The sequence below is a fragment of the Mytilus californianus genome, unplaced genomic scaffold, assembly GCF_021869535.1.
Source record: "Mytilus californianus isolate M0D057914Y unplaced genomic scaffold, xbMytCali1.0.p SCAF_7, whole genome shotgun sequence".
NCBI classification, from domain to species: domain Eukaryota; kingdom Metazoa; phylum Mollusca; class Bivalvia; order Mytilida; family Mytilidae; genus Mytilus; species Mytilus californianus.
Genome location: NW_026262723.1, coordinates 71,756,956 through 71,780,773, shown reverse-complemented (window position 1 = coordinate 71,780,773; position 23,818 = coordinate 71,756,956). Strand labels below are relative to the sequence as shown.

The following is a 23,818-nucleotide window of genomic DNA, read 5'->3' as shown; positions in this document are numbered from 1 at the left end:
TGGGACTTTGGATAGTCTCAAGAATGCTTTCACCAATTGTTATGAAACTTTGGTGAATTGATTTTATATATTGACATAAACTCCCTTTTCATTTTTATGACCCTTAGTGGGTCAACCCTTGACCGTCTGTCCCAAAGTCATTGGTTTTTGTTCTCTAATTAAGTTTGCCTCAACCAAATGTTATAAAACTTTTACAAAAGCTTATTACCACAATACTCAGATCAAGTGTGGTGGTGTCAGTGTTACCGTTCTAGAGTTATGCCCCTTTACAAATGGAAAAATTGCTGAATTTTTGGTTTCCCGCTCTCTAACTTTAACTTTAGTTTGCCTCAACCAAATGTTATGAAATTTGCACACAATGATTATTACCACAAAAAACAGTTTGAATTTTGGTGGTGTCACTTTTACTGTTCTAGAGTTATGTCCTTTACAAATGGAAAAAATGATGAATTTTTCGTTTCCGTCCTCTAAATTAAGTTTGCCTCAACCAAATTTCATTAAACTTTAACGCAATACTTTTTACCACAAAATCAGATCAAGTTCAAATTTAAGTAGAATAAATTTTACCGTTCTTAGTAATCTTCCTTTATAACTTTATATGATATGCAAGCCGGAGTATCATCCCCTATTTATTTTTATATAAGATGCAGAGTTATGGAATTTTAGTTGTTGAAAAATTGTTTAAAATTGTCCATTTTCACACTTTGGAAGGTTTTAGAATTGTATTTGTTCAAAAATCACGGCCTTAAACTTATATACACTTGCAATATCCCTAAATGGAGCCAAATTATTTTCATGTTTTGTTTCAATGTATACCACTGTGTGCATGTCCTTTTTTAGCTCACCTGGCTCGAAAGGCCAAGTGAGCTTTTCTCATTACTTGTCGTCTGTCGTCGTCCGTCGCCGTTTTTAACTTTTTATATTTTGAACTTCTAGAGAACCACTGAATGGAATGGAATTAAACAAGGCATGAATGTTCCTTATGAGGTGGTGACCAAGAGTTGTTACTTGATCCAAGATGGCCGGCAGCGGTTGACTTAGTTTAAGATAGGACCCTATAGGAAATACATACAAATGTCTTCTTTTAGAGAACCACTGAATGGAATGAAACCAAACATAGCATGAATGTTCCTTATAAGGTGTTGACCAAGTGTTGTTACTCTGTAGCCGATCCATCATCCAAGATGGCCGCAAGCGAAGTACGACAATATTAAACCAAATATGGCCTCAATCATTATTAAAGTATGTGTTATGATTTTTATCTTTTTTATATGATTTCAAAAACCCAAATAGAGTCAGGTGAGCGACACAGGCTCTTTAGAGCATGTAGTTTTTTTTTTAGGGGGGGGGGGGGGGGGGTCTTAGTTGCCCAGTGCTCACAGTTTTTCTATAATGATTAATGTAGTTGATCATTAAAATTCATTTAAAGCATAAACCCAAGCTAAAAGGACAACAAGCTTATCAAGCACTCATGGTACAGCTTTTTATTAAACACACATTGATATATACATTAAACAGCAAAATGATTATTGATGCAAGATGTCATTAAATAATAATTTTTTCTCTTTTTATGTGTAGGACAAGAACTATAGAAGATACAGAGAAATTATAAACAGCAGAAATGATAGGCAATTTAAAATTTGCCGAAGTCAACAAATCCTAAATGGTAAGTAAACTCATCATAGATACCAGGATTAAATTTTGTATTTACGCCAGACGCACGTTTCGTCTACAAAACACTCATCAGTGATGCTCGATAAGACTCACAAGGCCACTTTTATAAAAAATATTGCCCTTGAAAGATGATTATCATGATTATTATAAAAATAAAAAAGATGTGGTATATTAAATATGAAAACTATTGATCATGGCTCTAAGAAAGCAATTAAAGGCCAGGGACGGCCTTCAATAATGAGAAAATTCATGCCCTATTGTCAAAGTAGTCATAATAAAAGGCCCTCAGATGAAAAATTGAAATAATCCCAACTGTAGAACTAGTTGCCTAGTTTATAACAAAACAAATTAAAAAAAATAAATATGACAGAAATGAAACAACAACCACTAAATTTTAGTGTCAGAATAAACTACAGGCTCCGAACTTGGGACAGGCACAATCAGAATATGGCAAGGTTATATTAAAATAAGAAGATGTGGCATGATTGTCAATAAGACAAGAAATGACATACCGGTAGATTTCCTGCAAGAAAATAAACAGTCCGGACTGAGCAGGAAATTTATACCTTTCCCTTAATCGAAAAGACAAAAAGATCTGTTAGTACTCACAATTACTGACAGCTAGTTAAAAATCAATAAAAACTAATACATGTAATAAAAAAATCAGGTTTGTGAGCACTCAACCCTACCTTAACTTTGGACAGTGGTTTAACAGCTCAACATATAAAGAACAAACTGTAAAATAACCGTTGCAATTGCCTCAACTCAAAAGATTGATAAAATGCACAAAATCAACAAATATAAAAACCCATAGACAAAAAGCACAGAATTGAGAGAACTCACAAGTAAGAAAGGAAATATTCTTAACATGACAAAATAAGCTTTTTTATTGCTGTTTCTCTCTCCATTTATAACATTTTATTTGTTTATTTTGTGTATTTATAGGTGATCAGACATCTTGGTTTTCATGATCAATATAGGTCAATACTGAAGAGGACACTGAAAGTTGATATCTATCTGCATGGTGCGCTAATTGGATTAATGTGAAATGGAATGTGTGCTTGCCTGCAAAAAAGAAATAGGAAATTTCATCATAATCACATGATAATGGCTATAAACAAAATGGAGTTCTATCATAGATGCAGAAATTCACAATTGTATACATGTAAATGCAACAACATATTATATATATTTGTCGAAAGAAGGGAGAAATGAAGAAAAAAATAGTATTTTGTTGTTGAAAGGAACACCAGCTTTATCCACACATTTCATCGTTACCTCATATCAAATATACTGAAGAAGATCTTCGAAGAACAAATTGCAAAAACGTTTTCTCTAAGAATTGAAGGAAATTGTTTAGTGAATAGAATAATTTATGCATTGAACTTTTACGTAGTGGATTGAATAACTGTACACACATGACACAGCAGCTGAAACAGAGGAAAATTAAAATTTACAAGAAAAGTGTTTATTTTATTATTTAATTTGCAAATATGAACGCATTCTTAAGAACACCACAAATGGTATGACATTCAAATTGGTTGCTTATTAATGTATACAATTGAAACAATAACAAAGAAAACAGAATACTTTGCTACAAAAAATATTTAATAAATCAAAGTTAAAGTCATATAAAGTATGTACAATACCTTGACCTAAACAGTCAGACTCACTGTATTGTTTTTGTATGTCATGATAATTTTGAGGCAAAAATTTATTAAAGTTTTAAATATCATTTTTATCATTTATTAAGTCTTGTAAACATTATGTTCATACTGTTTGTATAGTGAAGAAATTTACAATGAGTAAAAATAGGGGAAACCATTTCCTACAGGGAAAGTTGATGTACAGAAATTTCCTTTGAGGAAATTTGGAGAATAATGTTTTCCTTAGAGGAAATTTGTGGTATTGAATTTTCCCTCAAGGAAAAGTGTTTGTTAAAGATTTCCTCAAAGGAAATTGCAGTTGACAAAATTTCCTCACAGGAAAAAGTTTTTCCTCAAAGGAAAATTTGAAGCTGCAAATTTCCTCAGAGGAAAAAGTATTTCCTCAGAGGAAAAAGTATTTCCTCAGAGGAAAATTTGAAGCTGCAAATTTCCTCAGAGGAAATAGAATTTCCTCAAAGGAAAATTTGAAGCCGCAAATTTCCTCAGAGGAAATATTATTGCAGCAAATTCCCTAAGGGAAATCTTTTTCCCTTGAGGAAAATACAATTTCCCTTAAGGAAAAATCTTTTTCCTTTAGGGAAATTTGATTTCCCTTGAGGAAAACTACTTTTCCTCTGAGGAAATTGTTGAAAAAAGGGGCATAACTTTTTCAACAGTGGTGCTAGAGCACAAAATTTTTTAGGACAAATATCAGGGAACCAATACCAACCAAGTTATCAACTTCATTTTGACTTAACTCCAAAAATTAAGGTGACAACTTTTGCACTCAGCGGAAGTGCAAACTTGTCCCGGAGACTGTTAGATGTTTAAACTTTCAATATACGTTTTAAAAAGCTAGGTAAACTTTCTAAATATTTTCGGCTTTGTGATGTCCCCAGTTCACAACTATAATTTAATATACATTGTACTAGATACCTATATGTGTCAAAAAGAGATAACATAGTTTCATGGTTAAAACAATCGTCATATATATTACTATATAAACTAAATGATGCTTTTCTACCCTGGTTTGCTAACATTTTCTGTGTTTGTACAAAGTTTGCATAGTATTTAAAAAGTATGCAAAGATGTGTAAATTCATCACATAATTTAATATCAACACAATTTAAGTACCATTTTTCAATCGCTTTAACGTGGCCTCTAATCCTAAACACAAGAATTTTGGTTTTAGACAAGTTAATATTCAATTCATTCTCTCTAGAATATATGTGTACACTGTCTATCATCTTTTGTAAACCATCAATAGTTTCACTTAATAAAACTGTATCATCTGCATACATAAGTAAATAAAAATTAATAGAAATAAGAAGATGTGGTATGAGTGCCAATGAGACAACTCTCCATCCAAGTCACAATGTGTAAAAAGTAAACAATTATAGGTCAAAGTACGGCCTTCAACATAGAGCCTTGGCTTACACCGAACAGCAAGCTATAAAGGGACCCAAAATGACTAGTGTAAACATATTCAAACAGGAAAACCAACGGTCTAATCTATATAAAAAACGAGAAACGAGAAACACTTATGAACCACATCAACAAACGACAACCACTGAACAACAGACTTCTGACTTAGGACAGGTGCATACAAATGCAGCGGGTTTAAACGTTTTAACAGGCGCCAACCTTCACCTGAACCCGAAACAGTAATGTAACAATACAACATAAAAAGACACACTATAAAATATCAATTGAAATGGCTTAACTCGATCAAAGAGACATATAAACCAAAACAAATAAACATACACCGAACGAATAAATTTAAGCATCTTTAACTCATATGATTGACAACCTTGACTTATAAGCTCAGTTTCAATGTCATTAATATACAAAGAATATAAAAAAGGAGATAATGATTCTCCTTGCATCAATCCAACATTACTTTAGATGAAATTTAAAAAATGTCCTTCCAGTTTAACACAACATTTAATTTTGGCATACATAGATTTAATAACAGTTAATAAGTTTCCACTTATACCACACCTGATTCATCTTAACCACAGCGTGAAATGGGATACACTATCAAATGCTTTTTTATAGTCTATAAAACAGCAATAAAATCTTTTTCCACTACGTAAAGATTTAGAAGTTAGTGAATTGAGTGCGAGGTGGCATCAGTTGTTCCATAAGCTGGTTTAAATCCAAACTGTGCATCGGTTATTATATTATGTTTTTTGCTCCATTTGGTAAGCCTGGTGTTAATAATTGATGTGAACAGTTTACCCACATGTGATACGAGAGAAATATCACGATAGTTGCCTGGGTCGTCTACTGGTCCTTTTTTTAAAAAACTGGAATGATAATGTTTTTAAACCATATGTCTTGAAAATCGCCAGCACTCAATATACGGTTAAACAATTTACACAATACTGGTTTGATAAAGTTTATGCTCGTTAGTATACATTCGTTCATAATATTGTCATTCCCAGTAGATTTCTCACGTTTTAAAGACTTTATAGGCATTTCAAGTTCTGATTCTGTGAATGGAGAGTGTAATTCTTCATATACTCTGGGGTATGCTGATACAGTAACTCTTCAGTGACATCTTTCGAAATCAAGTTTTTAAAATGTTTTTCAAAATCTTCCACAATAAGTGTTTGGATGACATTTTTTTGCGCTTTTTAAATTTCCTGTTAAATCGTTTTGGATTACTTTTTCGTAATTAAGACAACATACCCCCCTGTTGATTATTATACTGTCATTTCAGTTGATTTTCCAATCGTTTGTATCTTTGTTTGGCTAAATTAAAACGTAATCTATGTTCACTGTTAAAATTCACCATAGCTCGTTGATAGTCTAAATATAAACTTTTACATTCGTCTGTAAACCATGGTCACGTGTTTTACTACTTGTAGGGCAGGAGTCAATTTACTTCTGACTTTGTGTATTGTTCAAAATATCTTTGAATGGTTTAATCAATTCTTCCACGCAACAATCAATATGATCGCTGATTTGGTCTATATTTGTGAGTAAGTGTTCTTCGCAACCCTCGTTCCATTTAAAAATATCACAAACATGGTTAGAACAATTACACTGGTCTTTTTAAACATTATTATCAGTAAGATTAAAAAAACTTCAAGTGGTGCACGACAAGAAAAATGATTAAACGATCCAACAGAAAAGCTATTAATAATATTGAACATAAAATTTTGTGAAATTAACATATAGGTTATTACACTTCACCAATTCTTATTGTTAAATGTTTTTTTCTGACTTTCTTTACCAATTTTTCCGTTACAAATACGTAACCCAGAGTTTTTACATAACTGCAGGATGCGTTGGCCAAAATTATTTGGTGGTTTGATATCTTCTGAGTGTCTGTTTAAAAATACATCATCATTTACATAATCAATGAATGAATGTTGTCTTGTAATTGTTTGTCTTCAACATCACCTGTAATGTTGTATACGACCGTTTAGATCACCTATAACCGCCACATTACCAATGTTACTGAAAAGTTCTAGATATGTTCTTGTAGGTTAACAAATACATCAATGTCATATTTACGATAGTACACATTTTTATACGGAGGCATATATATAGAATATATATATGAATCATTATTATCACACAAAATACTTTTATCAACTTTGAACCAAATCATACAATCAACACAGCTCTTTGCAAATTTAATAAAAGGGTTTAACCATTTTTTTTTATAAAATCAATAACACTTCCCCCGTTGCATTTTGCCCTGATTATGTACTCTTTTTCATAACCCAATATGTCGAATTCTTCCGGACATATTACCCAACATTTATTTAAACACAATATACAAAATTTGTTCACTATCTACAATAATTCATTATCTTTCAGTTTTCTCAATAAACCTTTTGAAATATTCCATGAACATAACTTAAGTAATGCACTGTTGTGAGGCTCGGGGATATTACTGTCTACTTTGAAATCAGACTCCGAATACCCCTATCCTTGCCATAGGTTGCCGTTTACATATAATTTATCTCCGACTAGATAAGCCTTGTTTTTGTTTTTGCGCTTTTCAAGCATTTTCGGAATAAGTTTTTTCTTTTTTTCTAACACATCTTTTGGATAATGCGGAGAGATACTAAACTGTGTTCTCTTCAGGCGGTTTCAAACACTGCGAACGTACTCGCGGTCAGACATTTCACAAAATTTAACAACAATCGACCTAGGTTTAGAAGCTTCCGCAATTGGTTTTCCTAATCGATATGCTCGTTCAAGCTTGATATTTGTTTTAGCATTTTTTATTGCTTGCAAGTTACTTCTCACAAAAGTCTAAAATCGTTTCCACACAAATTTCGTTTTCTATAGGCTGATCAGTTTTACCTTTTTGTCCCGTTACACCCCTTTCCTTCATCGTGTACCACTATGTTACGAATTTTTCTTCTAACGCAAAGACAGCAGATTTTGTTCCAGACTTTTTGTCTCTATGGTTTCTATTTTATCACGAACAATTGTATTGTCTGTTTTTGTTTACTCGATACCACTACTGAGGTAGTCTTACCTTTTTATTAAGAGCTATATGTTCGTCTTTAACGTCTGATAAGAACTGGACGCTTTGCTCAAGATAACAAATTCTGGCTTTGCAGTTGTTTGAAATTTCACTATCCATCTGTTTATATTTTGTGTCTATTATATCTAAACGCTTTCCTATTTTATAAAAGTGTTTAGTTTTATTTCAACTCTTCCCATACGTTCACAAATCTCCTTTAACAAAGTACATGTATCAATCCCTAATGAATCAGGGTGTTGTGTATGTTGGATTGTGATTGGTGGTGGTGGGTGAGGTAAAGAGGTTGAAAAAGGTTCTATCCCAATATTTGGTGAACTTGTCATTGGTGTTGTGCATCGCAATCCTTGAATCGAGTTGTTCATTGTAGGTTTTGATTGCTGACTGAACTGTTGTCACTTATTGTTTCACTTATAATGTTAAAACGTACCTTGTTATTCTCTGGGTTTTTCGTACATTGCCATTTGTCCATTAACCTTGACTGATCTGAAGAAGAAGAATAATATTTATACTTCTGTGCTCGCTTTGGATGATTATATTTTCTTCTCGGCATCTCAACATAATGTTTTCAATCACAATTAGTTCATTTACACACACGAATACGGGTATAATTCTAATATTTACACATTTTTGTTACAATTTCAACATTCACAGCCATTTTCACTGACGCATGCTAATTATATGTTATATAGAGCTACATATTCCATTTCAATGAAGACAATATTGTACATCTTACATGCTTTTGTATAATTTGGCATCGAAGGATATCTTTATTCAAAGAGATTTGATTTGTATTTCTAAAACAACATATATAATTATTTCCCTTAGAATTTTCGTGAAGAATAGATTCTTATATTTTTTTTAAAAACTGGATAGTTATTCAAATCTTACCAAACATCTATAAACATAACATTTATCGGTCATCTTCAGGCATTTAATATTTCGGAAATACGCCAAAAAAAAATCGTTTAAAAACCTTAAAGTACACATATAAAACGATGACTCGGACTGTTCCTGGGAGGAAACAGATTCAAATCTTAGCGCATTATTTTACATTAAGAAATTTTAATACTTGATTTCAGGTATGACAACAAACCATATCAATCAATCAACATCTAGTCCAATGAAAAGTGGTAGCAACAAAAGCGTAGTTGGTGAGTATATGTATAAATAAAGGCAACAGTAGTATACCGCTGCTACAAACTAAAACCGAGGGAAACACATCAACTATAAGAGGAAAACAACGAAATAACAGAACACAGAAGTGCAACAAAAAACAAACAACAATGCAACATACATAGAAACGAACTATTAGATAACAACTGCCATATTCCTGACTTGGTACAGGACATTTTAAGAAAAAAATGGTGGGTTGAACCTGGTTTTATGGCTAGCCAAACCTCCCGCTAATATAGCAATGTTCAAAATACCGCTAAAATGACAACATTACGTGACAGGAATAAAGTACAAATAAATATAAAAGTAGTCTCGTCATTCCACTTTCTAAATAACTTAATGGAAATTATATTACGATATCAGAGTATACGGAAAAATAATTCATACATAAAACTAATTATCTCAGATGGTGCCATTAAAACAAAATACATATATGGTTTGGCGATATCTGGCCACAGCTTTTATTCATAATATAGATTCATATGATATATATATATATATATAGATAGATAGATGTATATGTATATGTAGATAGATAAATGGTTGGTTACCCGAAGATAATATGGCAACCTTGCTGCAAAATGCAGATATATAGATAGATATATATGAAAATGTAAAGATGCACCGTGGGATACACTGGTGCTTTAAATTTAGAAAACACCGTGGGATACACAAGTGTAGTCTCTATTATCCAAAAACCTAAAATTTCATAGTTAACATTAAGATTCTATGCAGCGAATTCTGCCATTACGGGAATCTATTTATGATGCTCAAAGTTCAAATAAAAGTCACTTTTCTCAACCGCAAACAAGTTAACATCATCAGTCAAATCTGTATTACCACTGTCACCGACAAAAACCTGAAAAATAAATACAAAAGAGCAGTATCTCGTAAAAAAAAAAGGAGTGGGAGGGCGGGTTTTCAATTTTACCGCTTACGAAATTTAAACAGCTTGCTTGCTGCGATGAAATTCTGTAAAGGACTAAATTACGTCACAGAATATAACGTCACTCATGTTAGGTAAATCTAAAACATGAAACACAATCCGTCAGTGGCCCCAGCGATAACTGAATTTAAGTCTATTTACTTAAATTCCATTATCTCAGATGGTGCCATTAAAACAAAATACATATATTGGTTTGGCGATATCTGGCCACAGCTTTTATTCATAATATAGATTCATATGATATATATATATATATATATATAGATAGATGTATATGTATATGTAGATAGATATATGGTTGGTTACCCGAAGATAATATGGCAACCTTGCTGCAAAATGCAGATAGATAGATAGATATATATGAAAATGTAAAGATGCACCGTGGGATACACTGGTGCTTTAAATTTAGAAAACACCGTGGGATACACAAGTGTAGTCTGTATTATCCAAAAACCTAAAATTTCATAGTTAACATTAAGATTCTATGCAGCGAATTCTGCCACATTGACGGAGGAAAACAGAGACTCTGTCAACCGCCATAAAAAGGGCGGTTCGCTGCAAAGCTGTGAACCAGATATGAGATAACTACAGATAGATAGATAGATATTTTTATTCAAAGTACAACTTGGTACATATATATGTTAAATAATCTATATGATGTTTTGTGAACAACTGTTCAAAAACATATTTACCTACACAGATAAAAAATACTAACCAAAACTACACCAAACCATAAGATAGTTGATTGTATTTGTATACCATAACATATAGTATATTATAGTATATCATCAAATATATATTCAAGATGTTTAACAATTCATTTCATAAGCATGTTAAGGGTGACAAGTGAAAAACATCCAGTTGAAAAATTTCTGGTCTGATCGAAAATCATAATATTTTATGTAGCAACCCTGACAGCTAATTATAAAGGCAATAATATAGTTGTATATTCTATAGCAAAACAAGTCCATGCTTTGCAATAACCTGGTCAAATTTGAGACCATACGTACTTAAGAATTGATGAACCGCATAATCCATCTGATCATGTTCTTCATCTCATTGTGCAAAAATCCCACTCTAAAACTACCTGTGTCGTTTCCTGCTACATGTTTTATTAAGAAATATGGTGGATCCTCATAGTTTCATGTTCTGAGTTAACTTTTAACATGCTTGACAATCATGCCACCACAAAGATTCATTTCCGTGCCTAGACCTACGTCAACCCCATCTGGAGGATGTCGGTCTGCTACAAAAACATACTTACTATTGAGGATTCTACTATCCAAACATCAAGCTAATAGGATCTCCTACAATTCTTGTACAGCAAATTGCTACATGGAAGTATATGTTACATATGTAATACCAATACAATTTAAAGCATAATTAATCAAGAAAAATAATAATTCTTCTGTAACCCCTGTCTTAAGTTGTCACCATTGGATCTCCGACCCTTTAATAATCCTCAAAAACAATTGAAAAGACAGCTTCAAACACACTGAATTCATACCAAGTTTAACCAACAACAAGATAAGGAAATATTTGCTAGACTTCAGCATGACTCTGGTTAAGGTAAATGTAAAGGCCTGGAGTGTTTAATACTTCTTAAAAACTGACAAACCTCAAATTTATTTTTTGACACATCTGTTAAATTTTCCTAGAAAAATATCCAAACCTAGTAAAAGTAATGTCACAATTTTTGTTGAGAGAGATACAAAATGTACAAGTAAGCAATACCTTAACAATTCATAGAGAGAGATAGGAAATGTATTCATTAAAACAATTAGAGATCTGAACTCATGAAAAAAGAAAGACTGTCCTCTCTGATACATCTGTATGTACTGGGTGCTGTGGAACTTACAATTAAATGGTTACTAAAGGTCTGAAATAACAGTAATAAAACCCGTGGGGTTATAGCAGGATAAACATCTGCAGTTGGGAACAAGCATCTGACGCGATCCACCTAAAAACCAGAAATGGCTTCAGCCATAATGAAAAATTTGTACCAGAACAGTGATAATGAATGTCATACTAAACTCCCAAATATATGAACTAAAATAAAAATTCATACAAGGCTAACATAGGCCAGAGGCTCCAGACTTGGAACAGGTACTAAATTGCGCAGGGGTTAAACAAGTTATTTAAAATCTCAACCAAATGCAGAGCAAACAAACACACAGTAATACGCACAGTAAAAATCACACAGTTTAAAGAAGTCCGAGTCCAATATCAGAATAGGTAACAAAACAAACAAAACAAAAATTGAAAAATGACGACATTACATAAATCAACAATGGACTACTAACAGTTACTGACATGCCAGCTCCAGACCTCAATTTAACTGTTCGAAAGATTATGTCTTCATTATATGAAATATCTAGCACCATCCCTCCAATGGGGGTTTAGTATCATATCATCATAACATATATTAGAGGAACATAACCCGTATCAACCAGCAACTGGTTTAAGAATAAATGAGTTTTTGTCCGATGCAAAGACTGTGCAAGTGAATCAATATTGAAGCCAAAATATGCCATTTTTTATGCAGGCAACAGTATTCCTTCTTTATAAGTTTGCTTTAATGTTTTGTTAGCTTTTGAGGTAAACTGACATTTTGTACTTTGTAAGGTATATTACCATAAAAGATTGGATGGGAAATACCTGAATGTGTAAGATGTCTATGTAGAAGTGAATTTCTTATAATGTAATAAAACTGCCCATAAATACAAGGCAAGAAGAACTGGATCAACTCAGGCAAATGCAAATTTCAAAGAATGACTATGAGGACCTGTATACTAGAGTCTAAATCTATGTAAGAAGAAACAAACATTTAGTATAACAGCAGCAACCACTCTCTGTCTCGTCTTGGGTTTGAACCAGGTTGCCCAAATGAAAACTTATTTCCATTCGAGGTCTAGGTGACCTGAAACTTGGAATATCATAAGAAGGCCTAGATTATGCAAAGTAAACATGGTTAATGTCTCCTGTTAGGACAACCAACAAGTTATAAAGGATGACACACAAACAAGCTGCTTAACAACATCTAGGTACCCTCATAATTAAAAGCATAACATTTCAAATTAGTCCCGGTGTTCATGCTAACTGAAATTCAACCTGTACTATAATTTTCATTAATAAATATCAACCATAATTTGGAATCAACAGTAGCCCAGCAACCAGTAGGGCCAATGGTTTTATGCAAATGAAATTGTTGTCATAATGCTTCCAGCCTAAAATTAACAAAGCTTGGCCCCTAAATGTACAGCATAAGATACTCATCTATTTGAGCAACTCCTAGAATCTTTCAGGATAAAGATTACAATAAAATCTAGTATATATATAAATTAAAGCTGTTGTCGACACCTAAATACTAAAGATTTTTAACTGGTTTGGAGCAGACTGCAAGACAAGCTGTAAATAATTACTTAAATTGTACTAGTTTGTGCTAATATTACATGTACATACATGTATATATCCTCGCTTATCTGCGTCTGACAATTTACACAAAACTCTGTAATAGTCTCATTTTAAAAATGTTTACAAAATAAAACCATTTTGGCCCCTATTTTCCATTAAATATATAAAAAAAATAAAATTAAAAATAATGAAAATTTCCCACACACCTGAGACTTGTTGGTAGGGTTTGGACAAACAGAAATATTTGCAGTCTGTCCTAAAATAGTGATCAATAAATATACACTTCTATAAATTTTGTCCTTTATAATTGTGGTACTTTATTGCAACATCTGTATTCATGCAGTACATGCATATCGATTTGTAATATTCAGATTATGTATCAAGATAAATAATATTATATTAGTCAATAGTGTTCTCCATTACAAATCATATGTCACAAATCATATGATAATATACAAAACAACATTTAAAAGTTTCACATGTAATATATTTATAATAATATATAATTGTAACCTTATATTTAAGAATTGTTTTTTATTTCTAACGCATGAAGTGGCATCCCCTATAAATTGTAAAAATAACACATTCAGCAATATTTTGTGGATTTAAGTTTAGAAACTGAGATATAATTATTACACAATCTTTTAAATCTAAACCATAAGATTGGAAAAAAAAATAAAAGTTGCCTTAATCTTTATACATATGTTTGTTATATGTTAGAATCACATGTACATGTAGAGGTTTAACTTAAAAGTAACATACTGCTTTTGTAAATCTGATGATTACCTGGTAAATTATCAACTGTGAACTGGAACATACTAATGCAGAGCTCTGGGGGTTTGCATAAATGACGTCTGATGATGATCCAATGTACAAATATATGTGACCTAAAGGAGTTGAGTTGGTGGCGTTATGAGTCGTGAATCCAGTTCAGTCTGGTGACCCATTTGTAAAAACTGATGTGTCATTGTTGTCTATGTCTCTGGTCCAACTGTTACAACCCTGGTGGTGTTCTGTGGCAGAGCAAGGTCGCACTTTTCGCTTTCTAACTGATCTTCCCAACATTGTGCTACAACTCAACAAAAAGTAAATATTAGTTCCACCATGCTACAGCATTGACATAACAAAATCAAATGACTGCACAAAGAAACAATAACAATACAAAATATTACGTATACTCCTAGTTGTGTCGAAGATAGTTACAATAATTTAAAAAAAAATTAATTTAAAATTAGTATATATACATGATATATATATTTATTAATTCTTAAATCCATAGTCAGTTGATAGTGACATAGTGTAATATTTGTATATAATTAAGTTATTACAACAATAATTTAAGCTGTGGCCTGTTGATGACATTATGACTTAATTTGTGATTTATCTGAACTATTCATACCATATCGACCTAGTCTAGGCTAGAGAGTAGTAGCAACTATACATGTCACTATGATGACTGATGTGACAGACTCGACACTCTGACAGTTTTTAGTAACAAGTGTGTAGGTACACGCAAAATTTATAGCAGGATATATACAGATAATGATATATGTTTGCTTAACTCCACCAGCAAGCTAACATTTAGACATGACGATTTTTGGCTACTGCTTCTTAACTCCGGGCATGGTCTATGTGCAAGATTTCCAAGATTTTTGTTTATTTGTATCGAAAGTTGAACTTTCGGTTACGAACCTGGGTCCTTTCGCCCCAAAGGGTACGTCCCTTTTACACCTTTGTACGTTCATATCCTTTCATGGAATATTTGCTGTATATGTGCTATGAAAGATCTAGATACACAATTACCGATGTATACCCTTTTAAGGAAAATTTAATTATAATTCGGGAGTACATCAGATAACGCCTGCCCCACAACACATAACCATTAAAGACACGTTACTAACCTGCATGATCTGTTACAGCGCAAATACAATTGTTAGGCCACAGGAGTATGAAATCCTAGCAATAACGGTGTTAAAATATGCCAAACTCGACTATCAAAGTAGTCGTCATATATATATATATGAGTACCTTAATATCAGTACCAGTCAGACTATATACATGCATCTAATTTGATGTAGAAATACAATGACGAAATCATTATTATAATCTGCAAATCTTAGGACAATAATGCATCTAATTACTCATATTTGTAAAAATTAAATAATTTATAAAAATGAAAACTAATAATGGGACCAATCTCTTTCAGTCTTTGCATGTGCTCTCCACGTGGCGATGAAATTCCTGATGGAATATGGTTAAAAAACTGACGATCGATAAAATGAATTCTTTTTAAGATTACTTCTAATAAACATTGGAAGCATGAGGCAGGTTATAACCATACAATACAAACACTACTTTACCATTTACAAGATACTACTTTTCAATTTTTTCAATTTTACCGCTTACGAAATTTAAACAGCTTGCTTGCTGCGATGAAATTCTGTAAAGGACTAAATTACGTCACAGAATATAACGTCACTCATGTTAGGTAAATCTAAAATATGAAACACAATCCGTCAGTGGCCCCAGCGATAACTGAATTTAAGTCTATTTACTTAAATCCCATTAGGAAATGCTTATGATACACTATCATAGACTCAAAAAATAAATATTGTGGCATCAAAGAATGATACTAAAGTCACTACACTGTACTACGGTACACCTTTCAATAACATGTTAGCTTTCCATTGAACATAAAAAAAAATGAAGTATTTTATTGCATTATACATAGAAACGGATAACAGGAATTACCTATAATACAACACACTACAAAGGAGATGTGGGGCATACGTCAATGGGACATCACCCCAACGACACGAGATATTTAGATGTCAGCTTACAGTCTTTAACTATACACACATGTCTATATAATATGCACAAGTATACATTTATATTAACAAGCATGCATAAGTAACAGACCTACAAGATATTGAAGTAAATACAGCCTTTTTCAGGTATAGTAGCAGGCATTGTAGCAGGTGTTGGTTTCATTGCTTTGATAATTGTAATCTTCATACTTAAACGGTACGTATTGAGGCTATATTTAAAGATTCAAAATCTGTTTATATTTTTTATGCCCCACCTAGGGGCATTATGTTTTACGGTCTGTGCGTCCGTTCGTCCGTCCGACCGTTCGTTTGTCCGTCTGTCCCGCTTCAGGTTAAAGTTTTTGGTCAAGGTAGTTTTTGATGAAGTTGAAGTCTAATTCACTTGAAACTTAGTACACATATTTCCTTTGATATGATCTTTCGAATTTTAATGCCAAATTAGAGTTTTGACCCCAAGTTCACGGTCCACTGAACATAGAAAATGATAGTGCGAGTGAGGCATCCGTGTACTATGGACACATTCTTGTTTAAAGTTTTATTTGAATTGAAAAGATATTAGATATCAATCAATTAAACTACAAAGGAAATTTTCGAAAATCGGTCTTATTTGTGAAATTTAGGTTGCAACCTGAATATTATTTCAAAGTCATTAACTACAAGTTATATGCATTTAAAAAAGAATTAAAATTTTTGTTCTCAGGTTAATTAGTATGTTATTGGTTTTTTAACAGCTTTTTAACTGATGTGTACGGATCATGAGTAGTGGTTCACGGAGAATTTTAACGTAACTTGTTTAAAACCTTCTCCCTTATTCATTTATTTTGAATTATCACAAATCGAAATATTTTATATCATTAATTACAATAACCCAATATATGACAGAATTACAAATGTATGTTATAAAAAATAATTCATCACTTTGTATTAAAAATTCTGTATTCAATAGCAAAAAAAAATAATTCTTTACTATACCATTGTATATTTTAGTTTCTCTCTGTCCTGTTTTGCAAGGAATGTCCCTGATGAAAACAAAAATGATGAACAAGATTATACAGGGAATCAAAATGTTGCTTACATCAACTCAAACGCTCATTCTGCTATTCAAGGAGATAATAATTACTATGCCACACTTGGAAATGAAACAGATGGTCATAACTATAGAGAATTGGAAAGTTCTCCACAAAGTGAAATCGAATACCATACTAACGAACCACATTCTTATATGACCGTATATGATTCTTTTGACCAGAATAGACAATCGGCATTGACTAATGCCACATATGAGGAAGTTCAACAAAAAGAGAATGGTTCACCAAAAATTCTGGGAAAAACCGGAGAGAAACATTATGATTATGCGGAATTTGCAACAAACATAACAACACAAGATGATATTTAATCAAAATAATCTAGTCAGCCAAACGAATACCTCATGCTTGATCCAAAAGAAACAATGTACGATAGAAGCTCAAATTATAAGTTCCGGGCAAGAATAAGACTATAGTCACACGAAGGACTATTTTGTACTTGATCCAAATGAAACAGGCATTGATAGAAGCAACAATAAAAACTTAGATACTTCGTGAAAGTACATGGTTGCAAGGAAACTTATATTATAAGCCAATAATATTAGCGGAGTACATTTGTAATTGATAATTAAATATAAAGTGAAGTTACTTGTGATCTTTCCTAGGTTGATTCTAATTTTTTTTCGTGTAAATCAAAGGTTCTGTTCACTGACTTTATTTTTATTGAAATACAATTGTCCATCTGTGTAGTCTATATAATTCATTACACTTTACATTAATTTTCAAGTCAGATACAGAATACAGATGATTCCTGTTTGCTTTCTAAATTGTTGCATGAAATATAACCGACCACTTGTTGTTATTTGTTTACCAATTTAGTAAAATCGGAAACTCTTTTTTTCATATAAAAATGGTATCTGATGTAAATAAGAAAAGATGGAATATTTCAAGGGGACATTCGAAACTCACAAGTCTGAGACAAACTGTAAAATCTGAGGCAAGAAACGAAAAACGACGAAATAGTCTACAAAACAATACAAAGAAAACTATAGACTAAGCAACGCGTACGCCTCAAGTCCGTTTGTAGCTTTTAATATTATTTCTCTAATAGACAGTTTCTTCTCCATTACAAGAAGTAGGTAGGTCTACCAACGTCCTGTAACGTAGTATTCTCTTAATGAAAAATAAAAATATTTAGAATATACACCTATAAAAAGATGATGCGAAGGATTTATATATTTGCGACTGTAAAGCCAACATCTTGAGTTAATCACACAGGTATCTATAGGTCATCGTTTGGAGGGCTCCCTTGTATAACTTGTATGGCAGTTTGCAATATCTTATCATCGGGTTTGTACTTACATGAGCAACAAGACGATTGTCTCATGTGGAGCAGGATCTCCTTACCCTTCCGGAGCACCTAAGATCGCCCCCTGTTTTTGATGGGGTTCGTGTTGCTCAGTCTTTAGTTTCATGCTGTGTTGTGTGTGCTGTTTTTTTTTCGACTAATGAGGTTGAGTATCACTTTAGGACCCTTTGCCTCTCTTTTTCAGGTATTTGACTTCATGCTCTTCAACGCGCGCCTGGCTTAGGTAATTTTAGTCCTTTTATCTATGACGAGTATATTGTTAATAAAGTTAATGGTAAACAGGCTCCTTCATTATGTGCCAGTCCCAATTCAGGAGGTGTAATTCAGTGGCTGTCGTTGCTTGTCTGGCACGAGTAATAGAAGGGGTGGGGTATACATCAGTGTGCCAGCAACCCAACGACACTTATAACGAAAGACATATAGAGGGCAACATATAGTTTTCAACAATAAACAGATGTCTTAATCTTCTCGAGTCTGTACTTTTTTTTAGGTAAACATCAATATTACTTGACAAGAATTGCAATAAAGAACAGACATACAAACATATGAACCAAGACAAATCACTCATGATGTTCCTGACTTTGAACTTCCTGCGCTCCCTTTATCCTAGTTTCGTACATCTAATTTTAGGAATCGCTGTTTTTTTGTTGTTGCTTTACTTCATTATGGCTCAAAATAAGCCCTTTTGAAGATATCTTTAATTATATCTTCAGTCATTTTAACGTTCTGTCTCGCTAAATATTTTGTATTTAGCTAGGTTGAATGAAATCCAAAACCAGTTTATAGTATGGTGATGTTGGACGACCAACAGAATGAGCGGACAGGCGCGGAAAGTTTGTAATGAATTGTGTAATCAACTTCGCTTACTATTTTTAACCCAGAACCCTGAAACATCACAGAAAAATTGCTAATATGTTGAAAGTGTGCACCAGTCCCGCTATTATGGAATTGTTTGTTGATTTTTTTTGTCATTTTTCTAGACTTGGGAACTTCGTTATTTCTTCAGCAAAGTTTTCGAAAGACGGGAGAAGTTTTGTGTAATAATCTTCTACAGTTTTTAACCTAGATTTTTGAAATTTCATAGAAAAAGTGCACTTACGATTACAGAATAATTGTTTAAGGATCTTTTTCCATTTTGCCAGACTTGGGAACTTTTTTTCAGCAAAATGTACACAAGATTGTACCAGTTCTATGTAATCCACTCCTCCTTCAGTTCACAATCCATATCCTGGATGTTCACAGAAGGATTACACACAAATTGAAATTGTGCACCTGCTTTTTTGGAATATCTTCATTTTTCTAGAATTAGGAACTTAACTGATTTTTCCGCAAAATTTCACTTAAGATTGTAGCAATTCTTGCTGTGCATATAGCTCTTAGGAACTTCATAGAGAGTTTGCTATTGCGATTGAACCTCTTCTATTATGAGATTGATTACAGATTTTCTTTCTCGTTTTACATTTTATATTTTCATATATTTAAATGATCAGCATATACCATTCTATAAAGACCAATTGAGAAATTGTTTCAAAAAGTTTGTTCATTACATTTCAAGACTTTTTTCTATCATTATTTTCTAAATGTTAAATGATTTACGTGGTTGTCACATGTTCTCTCCTTTCCAAGAGCTCCAATTATTACCTTCAAGAGGCGAATATATTTTTAAGATTTTCTCCTACACTCATAACGGGTTATACTTAAGATTAATACTTCCTCTGAATTTATACAGTAAGTAAGTAAATTGCAAAACCCATACCATATAATTAACTATAAAAGGCTTCAAAATGACACGTGTAAAACAATTCAAATTCACAGTATTTATTTTGATGAAATGTGAGGTTCTAAATTAATTCTAATTAATCTATATATTATATATCGGGAAATTAATTTTTGAGTGATATAACAATAAACTTATTGATAGAAATTCATTTTGTTTCAAAAAGGTATATTTGATCAATAAATCTCAGGGAAAAAATGGTGCAACCTTATTTTTTATCATAATATTTAGCAGCACAGTGTGACCCTAGTTAATTTGCAAAAACATTGTTAATTCGGGTCTATTTCTGAAAGAAAAATCGTTTAAAAAATTGATAAATGATTTTTGCTTTCATATTTCCTAAAATTAGAATTAAAAATAAATTCCCTGTTTTGTATAAGTCTTTATCAAATTGTACGAACTTTAATACTATGGAGGCTCATAGATATAGAGTTGAACGTCCATTTTAATAGGGTATTTTTAGAAAAGAAATCCAATATAATAATTGTAATATCTTAATCAGCATTACAGAGGACATCATAGCAAACTGATCACACTCAAAAAGGGTTTAAAGACGAGGATGCAAAGATAAATACTGAAAAAATGTCAATCTCTTTTGTGTGTTTTTCCCTATTAAGGAAATTATTTATTGTTAAAGTGTTAAATTGTTATGATCCGAAAATGTTTGACTTAAAACTAAACATTTCAATGACAAATGTTATTTTATTTTTTGTAACTGAATAGATCTTGCTTGACAATACTATATAAACTGCAATTGAAACTTCGGTACAATCATTTAAGGAAGATTGCTTTAAACTTCCGTATCACGGGTTTGTTTAAAATACTTCTTCTAAAATGTCCATGTATAACGTTGTCTTTTACTGTTGCCTCATTAGTCAAACATCAAGCCAAAATGCTGCCAATACAGGTATGTAAATTTACCTCGTCAAATTGCAATCATAAATATACATGACTGTCTTATTCAAAAGTCCCAATGCCAGAAAATGTGAATTTTGCATTGTATGATGCGCTGTAATAATTCATTTTAAAATAATTATTTGGTTATTTTGCGGAGTCTCATGTGACAATGCATGAGTTCTCGTGACATTAATTTCACTTGTTAATAAGGTTATGAAACAGTCATTAAATGAGGCTAAGTGGAGAAAGAGGTCTATTGTGATATGGTATACGTATCTTCTTTATACTTAAATTAAGAATTATTTGATAATAAATTATTTTGTTAATTTGTTACTTGTTTGAAAATCTCCACTCAGTTCGTGCGTTGAGATTTATTTAAATTAAAGTGTTTTTATATCTATCTCTTGCATTCTCTTTCTGGAGTCTAAAACAATCAGCAATCACATGACTATTTTTCTTACAATATGCACAAGTCAGTGACTTCTTCTCAAAAGGAGCATTTTAGACTAGATATGGTATAACTATGCTGTGTCTTATTCTATGCAACAGGCTTACTATCAGCAAGCTCAGTACTTTGATTTTTGTAATTTCCGCTCGAAGTACTAATAAATTGACCTTTGAAACTTCTTTTATGTGAAAGGGTATAACTATCAGAAACAACAGCTGCATCTTGCAAAGTCTTAACAGTTTTGTCATCTAAATGTGTTTTAAGTCTAAATGAACACACTGTTTGAACTCTTCTAACAACATTAACTGATTTATTTTATCAAAATTGTTATCTATTTTCTTTGACGTAAGCCATTTATCATATAGATCTTCTTTTTCCCTAGCAAATTCAACATAGGTTTGTGATTCAACTTTTTATAAGACCTAAATTTCTGTCTATATGTTTCTGGCACTAGCTCATAAGCTTTCAAAACTTCCTGCTTTACAGTGTTATAATCAGAACTTTTTCTGAGTAAATTTCAGCGATCGTGACCACAAAAACACTTTGCAGCATTGTAGTCTAATAAGGCTTTGGCAATTTCAAATTTTGAGCAATTTTCTCAAACTGTGAAAAATATTTATCGATTCATCAGTAACAAAATTTGGGAGTCAAACGTATATTTTTTGCTGCGTCAAAATGTTCTGATTTTAACCCTACTTTAGTGTTGCTTTCTACTTTGACCATTTCAATTTTCATTTTCTCCATCTCTTACCTTTCCCTTATTTTAAGTTCTGCCTTTTTAAATTTAAATTCACCTTCTTTTTTTTTATTTTCTCCATCTTTAACCTTTCCTTCATTTCAAGTTCTGTCTGTCTTTCTTCTTTTTCCATGTGTTTAAATTTAAATTCATCTTCTTTTTCCAATTGTTTTAATCTAAATTCATGTTCTAGTTCACGCTATTTTAATTTGATAGCATCAGCATGTTATAACTTAAGTTCAAGAGCCTCTTCATCAAAAATTTCTGAGTCAACTAAATTGTCTATAACCAAATATTGTCAAAATATCTGAATGTCCGATTCTAGTCTTTTCTTTATCCGGAATTCTTCTCTTGACTATTTCGGAATCCAAATGGAATATTATGTCCAGTAAGTTCACAAACTAGCATGATGTTGTAGAATTTACCAATAAATAACTCCAGAGATCCTCTGAGAATACTTTTATATTTCTGTTAAGTTAGTCCAATTCACCGTTCATACATATATAGTTACCACGGAAACTTCTAGAACACTGTAGAAGGGAAACTTCTAGAATACTATAAAAGTTCAAATTACGCATCGTAAATTATGATAATTCTGGAATTATTATGTAAGTCAAGTAAAAAGTTCTAATCATTCCATCTGTCTATACGATTGTTCCAGTGATTTCTAAAGTAAACAATAACATTATTTCGTAAACACTATAAACAGGTCATGTAAACATCTTATAAGGTCACACAAAGCAAATCAGGCCAAGATAAATAATTATAATAATTACAATCTCATAACAGTATGAACAAAAAGGACACAAAAGAAAAGCCAAATTCATCTTAGGTCAACTTTGCCCGATGGAGTTTAATCTTGGTTAATATTTTCATTGTTATATATTTTTCAAATGACTTGACAGCAACCCTTTTTCAGTATATGTTAAATTTAGAAAATTTGGCTTTGTTGAACCTTTTCTAGATATTTGAATAATTAAATTAATTTTGATTCATCAGTTTACATTCATTTATTCTACAGATTTTTCTACATCAGTGCCTTCAACAGAAAAGAAAGAATTTTCAACTGAATTTTCAAGTCCAACACCACTATCAGGTAAACATTAATTAAGCTACAAAACGTCACCTTTCTATTTAATAGTCGTCCTGAATATGCATGAAATATTTGCCACTGGACGTTAAACAACCAACAATCAATCAATCAATCTATTTAATATCATGCATATTATAATGTGTGGTGTCTGCGTCTTATTAGACATTCGTTTAATATTCATGATTCTAGTTAACACATTTTACTCACATTAGGAATTATAACATATAGGTATTTACAGATGATGCATTTAAAAAAAAAATTACAATCGTAAAGTAAAGA

At 32.1% G+C, this 23,818-nt stretch overlaps 1 protein-coding gene and 1 long non-coding RNA gene across 9 annotated transcripts in view; one reads left to right on the top strand and one right to left on the bottom strand.

Annotated features, from left to right (window-relative positions):
- The window catches only part of LOC127710060 (uncharacterized), a 60,390-nt gene that overhangs the window by 27,190 nt on the left and 9,382 nt on the right, over window positions 1-23,818 (top strand). For 3 of the 8 annotated variants that reach the window (XR_007985922.1, XR_007985920.1, XR_007985921.1), the window contains exons 3-6: window positions 8,913-8,984; window positions 16,321-16,390; window positions 17,182-17,646; window positions 23,468-23,542. Coding sequence is in view for 5 of the 8 variants with exons in the window: in XM_052215787.1 (XP_052071747.1) it covers window positions 8,913-8,984; window positions 16,321-16,390; window positions 17,182-17,590 (551 nt within the window). In the remaining 3 variants the exon portion in view is untranslated. Of the gene's footprint in view, window positions 1-8,912; window positions 8,985-16,310; window positions 16,391-17,181; window positions 17,965-21,112; window positions 21,273-23,467; window positions 23,543-23,818 lie in introns of those variants that run through there. The other 5 variants (XM_052215790.1, XM_052215787.1, XM_052215791.1 and 2 more) reach the window with 5 other exon arrangements.
- On the bottom strand, window positions 9,439-15,987 carry LOC127710061 (uncharacterized). Its single transcript, XR_007985923.1, has 2 exons — window positions 14,766-15,987; window positions 9,439-14,435 (listed from the first exon to the last, which is right to left on the bottom strand). It is a non-coding gene; the product is annotated as an uncharacterized LOC127710061 (long non-coding RNA).